The 21,006-nt window shown below is 41.1% G+C and overlaps 1 protein-coding gene across 4 annotated transcripts in view; it reads left to right on the top strand.

The window, feature by feature from the left end:
• The window catches only part of LOC133651709 (oxysterol-binding protein-related protein 7-like), a 94,213-nt gene that overhangs the window by 42,005 nt on the left and 31,202 nt on the right, over positions 1-21,006 (top strand). For 3 of the 4 annotated variants that reach the window (XM_062049747.1, XM_062049749.1, XM_062049746.1), the window contains exons 10-13: positions 5,745-5,886; positions 6,820-6,953; positions 9,935-10,027; positions 18,717-18,885. In XM_062049747.1, coding sequence (XP_061905731.1) covers positions 5,745-5,886; positions 6,820-6,953; positions 9,935-10,027; positions 18,717-18,885 — 538 coding nt within the window. The remainder of the gene's footprint in view (positions 1-5,744; positions 5,887-6,819; positions 6,954-9,934; positions 10,028-18,716; positions 18,886-21,006) is intronic. The other variant, XM_062049750.1, reaches the window with a different exon arrangement.

The following is a 21,006-nucleotide window of genomic DNA, read 5'->3' on the forward strand; positions in this document are numbered from 1 at the left end:
AGCAGTAATGCGATGCAGCTGTACCCCCAGTCCTACAGCCATTGCGTTCCACAGCTCTGAAGTGAACTGAGCTCCTCTCATCAGCAATCTCATCCGTTGTTGTGGATGCGAGTGGAACTACCTCCGGCCATCTGGTAGTTCTGTCACCATAGTGAGGAGATGAGTGCACCCACGAGAGGAGGGCAGTGCCACATGCACATGGTCGAACCGCCGATCCGGCACCTGGTCGGGTTCAAGTGGTGCCCTGATGTGCTGGTGGACCGTGGCCCGCTGGCAACACACACATGCGGCTGCCCACCCCCTGACATCCTTCCGCATGCCTGGCCAGACGAATTTGGTGCTAACCAGCCTCACAGATGCCTTTACGCTGGAGTGAGAGAGAGCATGCACGGCGTCAAACACCCGCCGGCGCCAAGCCGCAGGAACCATCGGACGAGATGGACCAGTAGAAATGTCACAGAGCAATGTGGAACCATTGCCATGGCAGGGGACATCCACAAACTGCAAACCGGTTACCGCTGTGCACCAGGCCTGAAGATCTGGATCCTTGCTCTGATCCGCTGCCATCTCTGCGAAGTCGAGACCCAGGTGTACAGCACTGACAAGCACCCGAGACAGACAGTCCACTACTCCATTGTGCTTTCCGGCCACATGCCTAGTTTTGGTAGTGAACTCTGAGATGGATGCAAGCTGGCGTTGCTGGCGGGCAGACCAGGGGTCTGAAGTTTTAGCCATGGCAAAAGTCAGAGTTTTGTGGTCCAAAAAAGCTGTAAAATCGCGACCATCCGACAGGAACCTGAAATGGCGGGTCGCCAGGAACAAGGCCAGGAGCTCCCTGTCAAAAGTGCTGTATTTCCTTTCATCTGCCCTGAGTTGAAGGCGAGGGGCTGCAATGTCCCTTCCACCCACTGCTCACTAACCGCACCCACAGCTACATTTGAGGCATCAGTAGTGAGAGCCAAAGGAGCAGTAGGGGAGGGATGTGCTAGCAAGGTTGTGCTGGCCAGAGAAGACTTTGTGTTTTCAAATGCTTGCAGCTTGTCAGTAGACCAGTTCACTTCCTGTGAACCTTTCCTCTCCTTTAATGCCTCATACATGAGTGAATGAGATGAGCTGCACGTGGAATGAAACGGTTATAGAAATTTGCCATTCTGAGAAACTCCTGAAGCAGCTTGACAGTTAGTGGGCGAGGAAACTTGGAAATTGCCTCCACCCATATAGGTAGGGGAACAGCACCTTGGAAGGACACCTGGTGGCCAAGAAAGTCAATATCAGTTACTCCAAATTGGCACTTGGTTCACCATCAGCCCATGTTCGTTCAACCGGCTAAACAGCAGCTGTAAATGTATCAAATGTTCCCTGGCTGATCAAAAACTCAAATAATCCCAAATAAGTTATTGTGGCAGTCTTCGGTATGTCCAGCTCATGTACAGGTACCTGGTGGTAGCCACGCAACAAATCTGCCTTTTGAAAAAATAGACGCTCCAGCCAGCTGTGAAGAAAATTCATGAATGTGCAGGATGGGGTAACGGTCTGGCGTGGTGACATTATTCAGTCGGCGAAAGTCACCACAAAGCCGCCACAGCCCCCCCAGGCTTCGGTACCATATGTAGAGACGAAGCCCAATGACTGTTGGAACGCTGTACAATCCCCAGTCTCTCCATAGTAGCAAATTCCTGCCGTGCCAGGGCCAGTTTAGCAGAGTCAAGCTGCGGTGCTCGGGCGAAAACAGGCGGGCCCACTGTAGGGATGAAGTGCTCCACCCCATGCTTTGCGACAGTTGTCGAAAACGTTGGGACAGTCAGTAATGGAAACCCTGCAAGAAATTGTTGATAAACATCCCCCACAGCGTGTTGGCGTTGGCAGTGTGCATGGGATAGTGGAGAAAGCGACAGTCAATTAAACGGCCATTCGAGGCGTCCACCTCATGTCTATTTGCACACACAAAATCTCCCTCCAGAATAGGTACAACCACAGAGGCAATAACGAAGTCCCAGGTGAACGTGCGGTCAGAAAATGAAACGTTCACTGACCTGGTGCCGAAAGTGCGGATGCTGGTTCCACTCAGCGGAGGCCCGTGGCCATCTTCCAGTGCATCCACTGCTGATGCAGGCAGGATACTCCGCTGGGCGCACGAGTCCACCAGCCAGCGGCGGCCCGACAAGCCCTCAGTGACAAACAGCAGCTTATCCGCTCTGCCCGTGCTCGCTGCTGCCACTGAGCACCAACCCTGGCGTTGCCCTGGCCCCGGAAAGCGCAAGGCGGCACGCAGCACTTTTCCTTAGTCCCAAGATGGCGCTGGTAAAAACATAACCCCCGCCTCCCTTGAGGTGGGCGGGGTTGGGGGGGCGGGGTTTGGTGGTAGCGGGGGTGTATATTGTAGCGTCCTGGAAGAGTTCGTGCTGCAAGGGGTTCTGGGTATTTGTTCTGTTGTGTTTATGTTGTGTTACGGTGCGGATGTTCTCCCGAAATGTGTTTGTCATTCTTGTTTGGTGTGGGTTTACAGTGTGGCGCATATTTGTAACAGTGTTAAAATTGTTTATACGGACACCCTCACTGTGACCTGTATGGCTGTTGATCAAGTATGCCTTGCGTTCACTTATGTGTGTGTAAAAACCGTATATATTATGTGACTGGGCCGGCACGTTGTTTGTATGGAGGAAAAGTGGACATGACGACAGGTTGTAGAGGACGTTAAAGGGAGTGCCTTTAAGGCACGCCCCCAATATTCTTGTCCGTGTGGAAATCGGGAGAAATTCGGGAGAATGGATGCCCCGGTAGATTTTCGGGAGGGACACTGAAATTCGGGAGTCTCCCGGGAAAATCGGGAGGGTTGGCAAGTATGCTACTACTAATATTAATGATAATAATACTAATAGCAATGATATTAATAGTACTAATAAAAACAATAATAATAATGATATGAATAATCATAATAGCGATTATAATATTAATAACACTAACAACAATAATAATGATAATAATTATAATAATGATATATTAATACTAATGATATTATTAATACCAATAATAAAAAGAATTTAAATTGTTTTTATTAGTAAGTCGCCACCTCATATAGGTGGCCACTAGGGTGTACCCCGCCTTCCGCCCGAATGCAGCTGAGATAGGCTCCAGCACCCCCGCCACCCCAAAAAGGGACAAGCGGTAGAAAATGGAAGGATGGATGGATAATAAAAACAATTTATAACAATAATAATAATATGAATAATACTATTAACTATAATATAATGTTATTAATTATACTAATAACAATGATAATATTCATATTAATACTAATAACAATAATACCAATAATCACAATAATAATACTACTAATAAAATAGTATTAATAATACTAATAACAATAATATCAACAATGCTAATAATTATATTAATAGCACTAAAAAACAATATTAATAATACTAATAAGAATGGTATAACATATACATATACAAACATATACAATATAAACGTGGATGCATATGCAAAAGTGCAATATATTTATCTGTACAGTAATCTATTTTTATTTATATCTGCACCTTATTTCTCTTTTATTCTGAACTATAAGCACCTCTATTGTCGAGGCGGCTGATTGGAGCTGTGGCCACAAGGTAGTTGGCGCCTGTTGTGGCAGTAATCATAGAACCCGTTGGACACCAGCGGTGAGGGATGCCGTCAAGCTGAAGAAAGAGTCCTATCGGGTTCTTTTGGCTCATAGGACTCCGGAGGCAGCAAACAGGTACCGACAGGCACAGGCGGTGTGCGGCTTCAGCAGTCGCGGAGGCAAAAACTCGGACATGGGAGGAGTTCAGGGAAGCCGTGGAAAATGACTTCCGGACGGCTTCGAAGCGATTCTGGACCACCACCCGCCGCCTCAGGAAGGGGAAGCAGTGCACTGTCAACACCGTGTATGGTGAGGATGGTGTTCTGCTGACCTCGACTGCGGATGTTGTGGATCAGTGGAGGGAATACTTCGAAGACCCCCTCAATCCCACCAACACATACTCCTATGAGGAAGCAGTGCCTGGGGAATCTGTGGTGGGCTTTCCTATTTCTGGGGCTGAGGTTGCTGAGGTAGTTAAAAAGCTTCTCGGTGGCAAGGCCCCAGGGGTGAATGAGATCCGCCCGGAGTTTCTTAAGGCTCTGGATGCCGTGGGGCTGTCTTGGTTGACAAGACTCTGCAGCATCGCATGGACATCGGGGGCGGTACCTCTGGATTGGCAGACCGGGGTGGTGGTTCCTCTCTTTAAGGAGGAGAACCGGAGGGTGTGTTCCAACTATCGTGGGATCACACTCATCAGCCTTCCCGGTAAGGTCTACTCAGGTGTACTGGAGAGGAGGCTACGCCGGATAGTCGAACCTCGGATTCAGGAGGAACAGTGTGGTTTTTGTCCTGGTCGTGGAACTGTGGACCAGCTCTAAACTCTCGGCAGGGTCCTTGAGGGTGCATGGGAGTTTTCCCAACCAGTCTACATGTGCTTTGTGGACTTGAAGAAGGCATTCGACCGTGTCCCTCGGGAAGTCCTGTAGGGAGTGCTCAGAGAGTATGGGGTATCGGACTGTCTGATTGTGGCGGTCCGCTCCCTGTACGATCAGTGTCAGAGCTTGGTCCGCATTGCCGGTGGTAAGTCGAACACGTTTCCAGTGAGGGTTGGACCCGCCAAGTGTGCTCTTTGTCACCGATTCTGTTCATAACTTTTATGTACAGAATTTCTAGGTGCAGTCAGGGCGTTGAGGAGATCCGATTTGGTGGCTGCAGGATTAGGTCTCTGCTTTTTGCAGATGATGTGGTCCTGATGGCTTCATCTGGCCAGGATCTTCAGCTCTCACTGGATCGGTGTGAAGTGACTGGGATGAGAATCAGCACCTGCAAGTCCGAGTCCATGGTTCTCGCCCGGAAAAGGGTGGAGTGCCATCTTCAGTTTGGGGAGGAGACCCTGCCCCAAGTGGAGGAGTTCATGTACCTGGGAGTCTTGTTCATGAGTGAGGGAAGAGTGGATCGTAAGATCGACAGGCGGATTGGTGCGGCGCCTTCAGTAATGCGGACGCTGTATCGATCCGTTGTAGTGAAGAAGGAGCTGAGCCGGAAGGCAAAGCTCTCAATTTACCGGTCGGTCTACGTTTCCATCCTCACCTATGGTCATGAGCTTTGGGTTATGGCCGAAAGGACAAGATCACGGGTACAAGCAGCCGAAATTACTTTCCTCCGCCGGGTGGCGGGGCTCTCCCTTAGAGATAGGGTGAGAAGCTCTGCCATCCGGAGGGAGCTCAAAGTAAAGCCGCTGCTCCTCCACATCGAGAGGAGCCAGATGAGGTGGTTCGGGCATCTGGTGAGGATGCCACCCGAAGGCCTCCCTAGGGAGGTGTTTAGGGCACGTCCGACCGCTAGGAGGCCACGGGGAAGACCCAGGACACATTGGGAAGACTATGTCTCCCGGCTGGCCTGGGAATGCCTCGGGATCCTCCGGGAAGAGCTGGACGAAGTGGCTGGGGAGAGGGAAGTCTGGGCTTCCCTTCTTAGACTGCTGCCCCCGCGACCCGACCTCGGATAAGCGGAAGAAGATGGATGGATACAAGCAGCTAATGCAACCTCCTTATCTGTACTGTAAAGTTGACATTTGAATGACAAAAAAAGCAAGTCTCTAAGGTATTAATTATACCAATAGAATTATATTAATACAAATACTAATAACAATAATACAAATACTACTATAATAATAATGTTATTTCCTTTTTTTCTTCAGTTCAATTCCAACCAAATGAGCACCAACTTCAGTTCTCTGCAGTCCATCCCAGACTACGTATACTCCCAACTGTCCAACCCCCAGGTGACGTCACCTGAGGCCAATAAACTCCACCAGGACGTCTGCAAACTCTCACAAAAAGGTTTGTTTTTCTCTCCATTCCAGGCCAGAAAGATGAACTATCATATTTACTCAAGTCAGAAACATTTGTAAATAAGGAAATAGACTATTTTCCACTGATTCACTAGGTGGACTTCATTACTGATATAAACAACAATGTACACAGTAATGTACACAAACATGACATTGTACACAAACATGACAAAGTACACGGTAATGTACACAAACACGACAATGTACACTGTATTGTACACAAACACGACAATGTACACAGTAATGTACACAAACACAACAATGTACACAAACACAACAATGTACACGGTAATGTACACAAACACAACAATGTACACGGTAATGTACACAAACACGACAATGTACACGGTAATGTACACAAACAACAATGTACAATATAATGTACACAAACATGACAATGTACACGGTAATGTACACAAACAAGACAATGTACATGGTAATGTACACAAACATGACAATGTACACGGTAATGTAAACAAACACGACAATGTACACGGTAATGTACACAAACACGACAATGTACACGACAATATACACAAACACAACTATGTACAAGATAATGTACACAAACACGACAATGTAAACATTAAGGTACACAAACAACACAATATACATGGTAATGTACACAAACACGACAATGTAGACAAACATGGCAACATACACAAGAGTGTATGTTGACAGTATACATAAAAATGTACACAATGTACACAAAGTACACATGACACATCATCCATCAGTGCAATGAAAACAAAACAAAAATAATTTAAATGTTTTTAACGAGAACAAAAATACAAATAAGATCATCTCAAATCATGTTATGTGAACGTTGACTTCAAAGTACTCAGTTTTTTCTCCAAAGAAGTATCATGAATATTATTTGAGTAGTATTTGATTCTTATCTTGTTATGTTTGCCCTTGACAGTTTTCGCGAGTCTAAAGTCTGTCCATGAAGTTCTGACCATGGAGAGAGAACGACTCAGACAGGCTTGGGCCGCCCCTGATTTACGGCACACCACCACCCAACAACTGACCTCTCTATGCAGTACTTTGACTGAGGTACTACACACTATATTCATGTACTTTGTCTGAGGTACTACACACTATATTCATGTACTTTGTCTGAGGTACTACACACTATATTCATGTACTTTGTCTGAGGTACTACACACTATATTCATGTACTTTGAGGTACTACACACTATATTCATGTACTTTGTGTGAGGTACTACACACTATATTCATGTACTTTGTCTGAGGTACTACACACTATATTCATGTACTTTGTCTGAGGTACTACACACTATATTCATGTACTTTGAGGTACTACACACTATATTTATGTACTTTGTGTGAGGTACTACACACTATATTCATGTACTTTGAGGTACTACACACTATATTCATGTACTTTGTCGTCTGAGGTAGTACACACTATTTTCATGTACTTTGTCTGAGGTACTACACACTATATTCATGTACTTTGTCTGAGGTACTACACATTATACTCATGTACTTTGTCTGAGGTACTACACATATTATTAATGTACTTTGTCTGAGGTACTACACACTATATTCATGTACTTTGTCTGAGGTACTACACACTATATTCATGTACTTTGTCTGAGGTACTACACATTATATTCATGTACTTTGTCTGAGGTACTACACACTACATTCATGTACTTTGAGATACACCACATTATATTCATGTACTTTGTCTGAGGTACTACACATTATATTCATGTACTTTGAGGTGCAATATATCATCATCATGTACTTTGTCTGAGGTACTACACTCAGTCATGTACTTACTGTACATGAAGTATATCATACTTACTGTACATGAAGTATATCATGTAGTTACTGTACCTGAAGTATATCACACAAACCGTCCTGCAGTGTGTTTACTTGTGTGTGAGATCATGTGCAATACAAGCAGTCATGCAGCGTGTTTACTTTTGTGTTATATCATGTGCGATACCAGCAGTATTTACTTGTGTGTGATATCTTGTTCGATACAAGCAGAGTGTTAACTAGTGTGTGATATCATGTGCGATACAAGCAGAGCGTTTACTAGTGTGCAACATCATGTGCAATACAAGCAGTGCTTACTAGTGTGTGATATATGCGATACAAGCAGTGTTTACTTGTATGTGATATCATGTGCGATACAAGCATGTTTACTAGTGTGTGATATCATGCGCGATACAAGCAGAGCATTTACTAGTGTGCGGCATCATGTGCAATACAAGCAGTGTTTACTAGTGTGTGACATGTGCGATACAAGCAGTGTTTACTTGTATGTGATATCGTGTGCGATACAAGCAGAATGTTTACGAGTGTGTGATATCATGTGCGATACAAGCAGTGTTTACTAGTGTGTGATATGTGCGATACAAGCTGAGTGTTGTGTGTGATATAATGTGCGATACAAGCAGTGTTGTGTGCAATATCATGTGCGATACAAGCAGATTGTGTACAAAGATGACACAGTTAACATCTAAATGTCCTCCAAAAACACACCATTTATTTTATTTTACTAAAGTCATTTACAAAAGGTAAACATAGCAGCTACACAACAGCTAAGCACACACAAACTAGACATAGGTAATCATCATTGAAGGTGACATGTGTCAATATAAACAAATCATTATAGTTACATATTACTTACACATACAAAGTCTCCATGGCAGTATTAGAATGTATCCAGTAACAAACGTGTCCACATCATTCAACCTATTGCATCATGAGCTTAATTTCAGGAAGTATTGTTGTCAAAAAGCAATTCCTCCTCCACTCCAACTTAAAGACAGCATAAGTCCATTCCAGAGGTTAATAATAAATATATTTTTCATAATTACATTGTTGTTTGACTCATTTCACTTCATCAAACACTTTATAACATTCACACTACTAAATAACACATTGATGTATCATTAAATGAATGTATAATAATGAATGTATGATTATAAAAATTTATAATGTATAATTGTAATGAATAATTATGATAATGTATCATAATGAAAGTTAATGTACAATTATAATCATGTATAATAATGAATGTAAAATTTGTATAATTATAATGTATAATTATAATACTGTATAATAATGAATGTAACATTTTTACAATTATAATGTATAATTATAATAATGTATACTAATAATGTATAATTATAATAATATATCATTATAATAATGTATAATAAAGAATGTAAATAATATATTATTATAATAATGTATAATGATAATGTAATGGCCCACAGTGGAAACGCACACTCACTGCTTTATGAACACATGCTCAGTGAGCATCAAACATGTACAAGACACACATGCGCGCACACACACACACACACGCACACGCACACACACACAATGTATTATTCCTGCTGATATCACATCAGATCAATATCTGTATCGTCCAATACTCCAATATTGGTATCGGAAGTGAAATAGCTGTATCGGCACACTCCTATCATAACCATAGCAACACACAACAGTTGTAAAAAGTTGAATAAAAGATATTTGTAGACATAATTGTGACAAAACAACTCAATGTTGTGTAAAACATTTTCCCTCCACAATATTGTGTTTTTACATTCTACTGATTGCAATATTCATTTATTGTCACTAATCCCTTCCTTCTCTAACCAGTCTGCGTGTGTATGTGTCTGTCTGCATGTGTGTGTCCGTGTGTGTGTGTGTGTCTGTCTCTGTGTGTGTGTGTGTGTGTGTGTGTGTGTGTGTGTGTGTCGGTGTCTGTGTCTCTCTCTCTCTGTGTGTGTATGTGTCTCTGTCTGTGTGTCTGTCTCTGTCTGTGTGTGTCTGTCTCTGTCTGTGTGTGTCTGTCTCTGTCTCTCTCTCTGTGTGTGTGTATGTGTCTCTGTCTGTGTGTCTGTCTCTGTTTGTGTGTGTCTGTCTCTGTCTGTGTGTGTCTGTCTCTGTCTCTGTGTGTGTGTGTGTGTGTGTGTGTGTGTGTGTGGTCTTTGTGTGTGTGTGTGTGTGTGTGTGTGTGTGTGTGTGTGTGTGTGTGTGTGTAGCTTGACATCCAGTCCCATCAGACCAAGGTCCATTCCCTGTCCTTGTCCTCCGAGTCTTCTGAGGAGTCCTTCTGTACTGTCCAAGCAGAGCAGGTGTGTATCTACCACCTGTCCTCCATCTTTGTACTGATAATAATAATCCTTATTAATAATAATAATTATAATAGTACTAATAATACCAATAATAATAATAATACACAATACACAATAATTACAATAACAATATCAATAATATTAATAATTAATAGTTAGTAATAATTAATAGTTAATAATAGTTACTACTACTACTATTATAATTATAATAATAATTATCATTATTATAATAATTATTATAATTGTTATCGTAATAATTATTATAATAACAATTATTATTATTATTATTATAACAACAATATTACAATTGATGATAATAATAAAACAATTGATAATAATAATAATTAATAATATTAATAATTAATACTATTAATAATAAACATGATTATTAATCGTATTTATAATATTAATAATAATTAATGATAATTATATTGAACAATAATTAACAACAATAATAATCAATGATAATAATAATTATAATAATAATGATTATTAATATTATAATTATTATAACAATGATTATAATTATTATAATAATAAAATAACAAAAATCGATATTAATGATACTGATCAATCAATAATAAATATAAGAATAAATCAATAATAATTATAAGAATAATTATAACTAATAATACTTAATAAAATATATTAATTATAATTTATAATAATTTATAAAAATATATATATTAATAATTATAATAATAATAATAGTGACGTCAGTGAGCTTCATGGCTGCTTTAGGTTCCAACAATTATGAGGAGAATAATCCTGCAAGTCAAAAAGTTTTCCAATATTTCTCAACATGGTGAAGTGCGGACTCTCAAAAAGTGTCAGTCTTGGTTCTCCTGGATCTTAGTGCTACCTTTGATCCAGTAGACCACCTCATTCTTTGTAGTGTACTCAAACCCCTGCTGTTATTCTTGAAAACTCTTGCCATGTATGGATCGATGCTCCTCAAAGATCCATGGAATCACACCTGGTGTGTCTCAGGGATCAGTTTGAGGTCCCCTTCATTTTAGTATTGACATGAGTCCACTTGGTGCTGTCATCAGGAGACGTGGGATTCATTTCCACGCTTATGCTGCCGGCACACACTTGCATCTCAGACATGACATCCTGCATGGAAGATTACTTTTTACACTTGGACCAGGACAAAACTGAAGTTTTAGTCTTCATATCCAAACTACAAGCTTAGTTCTTGACACAATCACCCAGTGTGAAACACCTGGGCGTGGTTTTTGACTCTGACCTTAGTTTTATAAAACATATAACAACAGGTTTTATCATCTTAAGAATACAGCCAGAGTTGGCCCAATAAACACGGAGAAGCTAAAGCATGTTTTTATTACAAGTGGTCTCGATGTTAGTAACGTCCTGCTTTCATAAAAATGTTATTGCATCTTTACAAGTACTACAGAAATCTGCTGCACGTGTCTTGACGACCAGAAGGTGGGCGCACATTACACCAATTTTAAAACCTCTGCATTGTGTTTCAGGATCAATTTGAAAGGTTTTCCAAAATTATTAATTATTCCAAAAGTCAGGACACAAAGTAACGGGATGGCAGCTTTCCACTATTGCAGTAAAATGATTTGCAAACATGTTTCTTAATGTGTGTGTGTCTGTATATCAATATGTGTGTGCCTGTATATCAATGTGTGTCTGCATATCAAAGTGTGTCTCTTTATCTTAATGTGTGTGTCTTTATATCAATGTGTGTGTGTCTGTATATCAATGTGTCTGTATATCAATGTGTGTGTCTGTATATCAATGTGTGTGTCTATCCTAATGTGTGTTTTTATATCAATGTGTGTGTGTCTGTATATCAATGTGTCTGCATATAAATGTGTGTGTCTGTATATCAAAGTGTGTGTGTGTATCAATATGTGTGTGTCTGTATCTCAATGTCTCTGTATATCAATGTGTGTGTGTCTGTATCCCAATGTGTGTGTCTGTATCTCAATGTGTGTGTGTCTGTATCTCAATGTGTGTGTGTCTATCTCAATGTGTGTGTCTGTATCCCAATGTGTGTGTGTCTGTATCCCAATGTGTGTGTGTGTCTGTATCCCAATGTGTGTGTGTGTCTGTGTCTCAATGTGTGTGTGTGTGTCTCTCTCAATGTGTGTCTCTCTCAATGTGTGTGTGTCTGTATCTCAATGTGTGTGTCTCTGTATCTCAATATGTGTGTGTCTCTGTATCTCAATGTGTGTCTATCTCAGTGCGTTTATGTCTGTATATCGGTGCGTGTGTGTCTTTACATCAATGTGTGTCTGTATATCAGTGCGTGTGTCTGTATATCAATGCGTGTGTGTCTGTATATCAATGCGTGTGTGTCTGTATATCAAGGCGTGTGTGTCTGTATCAATGCGTGTGTCTGTACATCAATGTGTGTGTGTCTGTACATCAATGTGTGTGTCTGTAACCCAATTCATGTGTGTCTGTATATCAATGTGTGTGTGTGTGTGTGTGTCTGTATATTAATGTGTGTGTGTGTCTGTAACCCAATTCATGTGTGTCTGTATATCAATGTGTGTGTCTGTATATCAGTGTGTGTGTGTGTGTGTGTGTGTGTCTGTAATCCAATTAATGTGTGTATATCAATGTGTGTGTGTGTCTGTATATCAATGTGTATGTGTGTGTCTGTATATCAATTTGTGTGTGTGTCAAATAGTATATAGTTATTTAATGTTGTCATATCTATAGTTGATATTTAATGTTGTCATATCTATAGTTGATATTTAATGTCATTCATAGATTTTTTAATGTCATATCTATAGTTGATATTTAATGTTGTCATATCTATAGTTATTTGTTGTCATATTGATAGTTAATATTTAATGTTGTCATATCTATAGTTTATATTTAATGTTGTCATAGCCATAGTTATTTAATGTTGTCATATTCACAGATATTTAATGCCATATCTGTAGTTGATATTTAATGTTGTCATATTCATAGATATTTAATTTCATGTTTATAGTTGATATTTAATGTTATGTTCATTATTCATATTTATTGTTGTCATATTTATAGTTGATATTTAATGTCGTATTCATTATCCATATTTAATGTTATATCTATGGTTGATATTTAATATTGTCATATCTATAGTTATTTAATGTTGTCATTTTCATAGTTTATATTTAATGTCATATCTACAGTTTATATCCAATGTTGTCATATTCATAGATTATATTTAATGTCATATGTATAGTTGATATTTAATGTCGTATTTATTATTCATATTTAATGTTGTCATATCTATAGTTGATATTCAATGTTGTCGTATTCATAGTTGATATTTAATGTCATAATCTAAAGTTGATATTTAATGTTGTCATATTCATAGATTATATTTAATGTCATATCTATAGTTGATATTTAATTTTGCCATATTCATAGATTTTATTTAATGTCATATCTATAGTTGATATTTAATGCCATATTCATTATTCATATTTAATGTTGTCATATCTATAGTTGATATTTAATGTTTTCGTATTCATAGATTATATTTAATGTCATAACTATAGTTGATATTTAATTTTGCCATATTCATAGATTTTATGTAATGTCATATCTATAGTTGATATTTAATGCCATATTCATTATTCATATTTAATGTTGTCATATCTATAGTTGATATTTAATGTCATATTCATAGATTTTATTTAATGTCATATATATAGTTATTTAATGTCATATTCATTGATGATATTTAATGTCATATCTATAGTTGATATTTAATGCCATATTCATTATTCATATTTAATGTCATATCTGTAGTTGATATTTAATGCCATATTCAGTATTCATATTTAATGTTATACATATAGTTGATATTTAATGTCATATATATAGTTGATATTTAATGCCATATTCATTATTCATATTTAATGTTGTCATATCTATAGTTATTTAATGTCATATTCATAGATTTGATTTAATGTCATATATATATAGTTGATATTTAATGTCATATTCATAGATATTTAATGTCTATCTATAGTTGATATTTAATGTTATATTCATTATTCATATTTAATGTTGTCATATTTATAGTTGATATTCAATACCGTCATCTTTATAGTTGATATTTAATGTCATATTCATATTTAATGTTATCATATCTATAGTTGATATTTAATGTTGTCATATCTACAGTTGATATTTAATGTCATATTCATAGATTATATTTAAATGAATGTAATATCTATAGTTTATATTTAATGTTGTCATATTCATAGATTATATTTAATGTCATATCTATAGTTGATATTTAATGTCATATTCATTATTCATTATTAATGTAATCATATCTATAGTTGATATTTAATGTTGTCATATCTATAGTTAATATTTAATGTCATATTCATAGATTGTATTTAATGTCATATTTATAGTTATTTAATGTTGTCATATTCATAGTTGATATTTAATGTTGTCATATCTATAGTTGATATTTAATGTCATATTCATATTTAATATTGTCATATTAACGTCATATTCATATTTAATATTGTCATATTTATTTCATATTCATTATTAATATTTAATGTTGTCATATCTATAGTTGATATTTAATGTCATATTCATAGATTTTATTTGATGTCATATTTATAGCTGACTCCTCTCTGAGCTGCCACCTTATCGTGGTAGAGGAGTTTGCATGTCCCAATGATCCTAGGAGCTATGTTGTCCGGGGGGCTTCAAACATGGGGTCTGGTTCAAATATAGAGATGAGGGTCTTTAATTTGACCTGCTGCTATACTCTGTCTCAAAGTGTTAACATGTGCTCAATGTTTCCTTACCATTATTGCTATGTTGTCTATTACCATTATTGCTATGTTGTCTATTGCCATTGTTGGTATATTCATTATTCCTACATTGTTGATACAAATTATTGTTACAGTGTAATAATTATTGTTACCTGTGGTAATGCCACTATGATACAACATCTGTATTATAATCCTTGAACAAAGTAACAGTGAAACTTATGTGAATAATCACTGAATGGAGAACTGGGGGTGGGATTAAAAACATTATCTTCTTCCCTGTCAGGCAAAAATGGACAATTATGCATTACATACTATACATTACCTTTTGCACTATATTTATTTATATTATTATGTGTTGTCAACTTTGTACTTTTTTATGTCATTGCCTGAAAAAAATAAATAAATGAAAAAATGAAATGAATGCCCCCTGGTAGGGTCTCCCAAGACAAACAGGTCCTAGGTGAGCGATCAGACAAAGAGCAGGTCGAAGACTTCAATGGGAATGCAAAAACAGAGACTCCGATTTCCCTCGCCCGGACGCGGGTCACCGGGGCCCCCCTCTGGAGCCAGGCCCGGAGTTGGGACACGATGGCGAGCGCCTGGTAGCCGGGCCTGTCCCCATGGGGCCCGGCCGGGCACAGCCGAAGAGGCAACGTGGGTCCCCTCTCCAATGGGCTCACCACACATGGGAAGGGCCATAGAAGTCGGGTGCGTTGTGAGCTGGGCGGAAGCCGAAGGCAGGGCACTTGATGGTACGATCCTCGGCTACATAAGCTAGCTCTTGGGAAGTGGAATGTCACCTCGCTGGGGGGAAAGAAGCCTGAACTAGTGCGCGAGGTGGAGAAGTTCTGGCTGGATATAGTTGGACTCACTTCGGCGCACAGCAAGGGCTCTGGAACCAGTTCTCTCGAGAGGGGCTGGACTCTCTTCCACACTGGCGTTGCACGTAGTGAGAGGCGACGGGCTGGGGTATCAATTGTTGTTTCCCCCCAGCTCAAAGCCTGCACGTTGGAGTTCAACCCGGTGGATGAGAGGGTAGCTTCCCTCCGCCTTCGGGTGGGGGCACGGGTCCTGACTGTTGTTTATGCTTATGCACCAAACAGCAGCTCAGAGTACCTACCCTTTTTGGATGCACTCGAGGGAGTACTGGAAAGTGCTCCCCCGGGTGATTCCCTTGTCCTACTGGGGGACTTCAACGCTCATGTTGGCAACGACAGTGAAACCCGGAGAGGCGTGATTGAGAAGAATGGCCGTCCGGATCTGAACTCGAGTGATGTTTTGTTATTGGACTTTTGTGCTCGTCACAGATTTTCCATAAAGAACACCATTCTCAAACATAAGGGTGTCCATATGTGCACTTGGCACCAGGACACCCTAGGCCGCAGTTCCATGATCGACTTTGCAGTTGTGTCATCGGATTTGCGGCCTCATGTTTTGGACACTCGGGTGAAGAGAGGAGCGGAGCTTTCTACCGCTCACCACCTGGTGGTGAGTTGGCTGCGATGGTGGGGGAGGATGCCGGACAGACCTGGCAGGCCCAAACGCATTGTGAGGGTCTGCTGGCAACGTCTAGCAGAGTCTCCTGTCAGAGTTTCAATTCCCACCTCCGGAAGAACTTTGAACATGTCACGAGGGAGGTGCTGGACATTGAGTCCAAGTGGGCCATGTTCTGCACCTCTATTGTCGAGGCGGCTGATTGGAGCTGTGGCCGCAAGGTAGTTGGTGCCTGTCGTGGCGGTAATCCTAGAAACCGTTGGTGGACACCAGCGGTGAGGGATGCCGTCAAGCGGAAGAAAGAGTCCTATCGGGTTCTTTTGGCTCACAGGACTCCGAAGGCAGCGGACAGGTACCGACAGGCCAAGCGGTGTGCGGCTTCAGCGGTCGCGGAGGCAAAAACTCGGACATGGGAGGAGTTCGGGGAAGCCATGGAAAACGACTTCCGGACGGCTTCGAAGCGATTCTGCACCACCAGCCGCCGCCTCAGGAAGGGGAAGCAGTGCACTGTCAACACCGTGTATGGTGAGGATGGTGTTCTGCTGACCTCAACTGCGGATGTTGTGGATCGGTGGAGGGAATGCTTCGAAGACCTCCTCAATCCCACCAACACGTCTTCCTATGAGGAAACAGTTCCTGGGGAATCTGTGGTGGGCTCTCCTATTTCTGGGGCTGAGGTTGCTGAGGTAGTTAAAAAGCTCCTCGGTGAAAAGGCCCCGGGGGTGGATGAGAGCCGCATAAGGCTCTGGATGCTGTGGGGCTGTCTTGGTTGACAAGACTCTGCAGCATTGCGTGGACATCGGGGGCGGTACCTCTAGATTGGCAGACCGGGGTGGTGGTTCCTCTCTTTAAGAAGGGGAACCGGAGGGTGTGTTCCAACTATCGTGGGATCACACTCCTCAGCCTTCCCGGTAAGGTCTATTCAGGTGTACTGGAGAGGAGGCTACGCCGGATAGTCGAACCTCGGATTCAGGAGGAACAGTGTGGTTTTTGTCCTGGTTGTGGAACTGTGGACCAGCTCTATACTCTCAGCAGGGTCCTTGAGGGTGCATGGGAGTTTTCCCAACCAGTCTACATGTGCTTTGTGGACTTGAAGAAGGCATTCGACCGTGTCCTGTGGGGAGTGCTTAGAGAGTATGGGGTATCGGACTGTCTGATTGTGGCGGTCCGCTCCCTGTACGATCAGTGTCAGAGCTTGGTCCGCATTGCCGGCGGTAAGTCGGACACGTTTCCAGTGAGGGTTGGACTCCGCCAAGGCTGCCCTTTGTCACCGATTCTGTTCATAATTTTTATGGACATAATTTCTAGGTGCAGTCAGGGCGTTGAAGGGATCCGGTTTGGTGGCTGCAGGATTAGGTCTCTGCTTTTTGCAGATGATGTGGTCCTGATGGCTTCATCTGGCCAGGATCTTCAGCTCTCACTGGATGGTTCACAGCCGAGTGTGAAGCGACTGGGATGAGAATCAGCACCTCCAAGTCTGAGTCCATGGTTCTTGCCTGGAAAAGGGTGGAGTGCCATCTCCAGGTTGGGGAGGAGACTCTGCCCCAAGTGGAGGAGTTCAAGTACCTTGGAGTCTTGTTCACGAGTGAGGGAAGAGTGGATCGTGAGATCAACAGGAAGATTGGTGCGGACGCTGTATCGATCCGTTGTGGTGAAGAAGGAGCTGAGCCGGAAGGCAAAGCTCTCAATTTACCGGTCGATCTACGTTCCCATCCTCATCTATGGTCATGAGCTTTGGGTTATGACCGAAAGGACAAGATCACGGGTACAAGCGGCCGAAATGAGTCTCCTTCGCCGGGTGGCGGGGCTCTCCCTTAGAGATAGGGTGAGAAGCTCTGCCATCCGGAAGTAGCTCAAAGTAAAGCCACTGCTCCTCCACATCGAGAAGAGCCAGATGAGGTGGTTCGGGCATCTGGTCAGGATGCCACCTGAACGCCTCCCTAGGGAGGTGTTTAGGGCACGTCCGACCGGTAGGAGGCCACGGGGAAGACCCAGGACATGGTTGGAAGACTATGTCTCCCGACTGGCCTGGGAACGCCTCGGGATCCCCCGGGAAGAGCTGGACAAGAGGGAAGTCTGGGCTTCCATGCTTAGGCTGCCTCCCCCGTGACCCGCATAAACGCAAGATGGATGGATGGATGGATGGATGATGGATCTATAGTTGATATTTAACGTCATATTCATAGATAATATTCAATGTTGTCATATCTATAGTTGATATTTCATGTTGTCATATCTGTAGTTATTTAATGTTGTCATATCTATAGTTGATATTTAATGTCATATCTATAGTTGATATTTCCTGTTGTCATATCTATAGTTGATATTTCATGTTGTCATATTTATAGTCTATGTTTCATGTTCATTTATTGCACGGAGCTTTGAGAAGCGTAACTTTCCCCCCTGCTGACTTGCAGAGAGGTCCCAACCAGCGACCTCCTTCCGTGGCTGACTCAATGGCCGAGTACTTCGACGCCAGCGAGGTGCTGGTGTGTGAAACCTCCTCTGAGGCAGAAGCTTCTGACGAGTCTGGTTTGAGCGACGTCACCACGACGACCAGTACCTCGGAGCCTGAGGAAGGACATGGTGAGTGTTAGCATCTTACATTTAAGGACAACTTGAAAAAGTGCACTTCATAATATTCTGTAAATAAGACTTGCATTTAAGTCTAATATTAAACATTTTTTCACAAACATTGTATTGTCAAAGTACCGTTTTTTTCAGTTAATTTAAATTGTGCAATCATGCTAACATTTTGACATAATGCTAATATGCTATCAGTTAAAACATTTTGACATAATGCTAACATGCTATCAGGTGAAACATTTTGACATAATGCTAGCATGAGACATTTTAACATCATGCTAACATGCTAATAGTTGACATTTTGATATAATGCTAACCTGTTGATAGTTGAGACATTTTGATGTAATGCTAACATGCTATCAGGTAAAAATGTTGACATAATGCTAACATGCCAACAGGTGAGGCATTTTGACATAATGCAAACATGCTAACAGTTGAAACATTTCAACGTAATGCTAGCATGCTAGCAGTTGAGACATTTTGATGTAATGCAAACATGCTATCAGTTAAAATATTTTGATGTAATGCTAACATGCTAATAGGTGAGATATTTTGCCTTTATGCTAACATACTAATAGTTGAGACATTTTGATGCAATGCTAACAGCGCTATCAGGTAAAACATTTTGACATAATGCTTACATGCTACCACTTTACAAGTGAAAAGGTGACTCGAATGTGTCATTTATGTTATTAGTCCCTCCATTTTCTACCAATTGTCCCTTACGGGGGGGGGGCTGGAGCCTATCCCAGCTGCACACGGGCGGAAGGCGGGGTACACTTAATGTTAAACCTATTTAACTATTCCTGCTTAAGTATTAAAGGTATTCCATTTTGAATCATTAATAATCATATTTTGTATTTTACAGGAACCAATTAACCTTTTACTGTACTACCAAATATACAACTTTGCTGCGACATACGAGTTTAGTTCATTCTAAGTACTCATATGGGTGAGGGCGGACCTACGTCACTTCTGCCTACCAATCCCCTAGCAACCGAGAATTTGTTGAAAACAAACCAGCTCACAGCGAACACAGCATTGACAGAAAAAGCATTTAACGAGCGTTGTGGCTTGGAAGTCGGCGTTAAATCCTTCATTTACGCATTTTTACTTATTCGCATATCGTGTGAAAAAACGAAAATGTATTATTTGCGTCAGACTCGTCTCAGTGAACTTTAAAGCTTCTCAGGCTTAGCTTAGCTTGCTAGTTAGCTTAGCCTGCGCGCTACTAAGAAAGAGACGCGGAAGTTATCAACAACAAGATCAAGTGTTAGTGTATAAAATATTGAGGGATTTGAGGGCTACATGTATTGAATAGCAACATGAAAATTATAGGGTTTATTGTTTTTTAAAAACCCAACTGTTAAGTGCAAATTTAAACGAAACCGGTTTTCGAAAATAGCTAGCTAGGCTATAGACTATATAGTATATTACTTACTTAACTTAATCCTCTTCTCCCCGGATGGGAAATAAGGCTTCGACGACTCGACGCCATTCATCTCGCTGCTGTGCTCGTCTCTGTGCCTCGCCCCATGTAAGCTTAATCTCTTTCAGCTCCCCTTCAACTGTTCTTCGCCAGGTGTTCTTTGGCTGCTCTGGCTTACGTTTTCCCGGCTGCCTTTGGTATCCTCTCGTTGTCCGGTTTTCGAAAATAGCTAGCTAGGCTATAGACTATATAGTATATACCGCATGTTATTTTTGTACAACAACAACTTCAGCTGTCGAACGTTATAAGGTACAAATTCAACAAGTACAACATTAGCACGGACGGTATAGCCGAGTTGTGGTTAAGAAGGTGGATTTTTGTTCCTTATATTTACCAGAAACAAAGTGATCCGAACACACGACCCGGGACTTTGGGGGACTCCAGTGAGAACCGTCCTCGTTTTCCCAGTGTAAAGCTGCGAGCCATTTGTCTCGTCTCTGTGGGCTTTTATCACGCTTTGGCAGAACAAAATACAACCTTTGTTTTCCGTTTCCAGTTGTGGTTAGCACAACCAAAAACAACACAGTTTTTCGGCATTTTGGAGGCAGAATGACGGGTTTAACCAGTGTAGGTCGACAGGTTAAAGAGTAATGGCAACGGTTTGTTTTCAACGCCAGTCTGGTTGCTATGGC

This window comes from Entelurus aequoreus, linkage group LG06 (genome assembly GCF_033978785.1).
Source record: "Entelurus aequoreus isolate RoL-2023_Sb linkage group LG06, RoL_Eaeq_v1.1, whole genome shotgun sequence".
In the NCBI taxonomy this organism is placed as follows: domain Eukaryota; kingdom Metazoa; phylum Chordata; class Actinopteri; order Syngnathiformes; family Syngnathidae; genus Entelurus; species Entelurus aequoreus.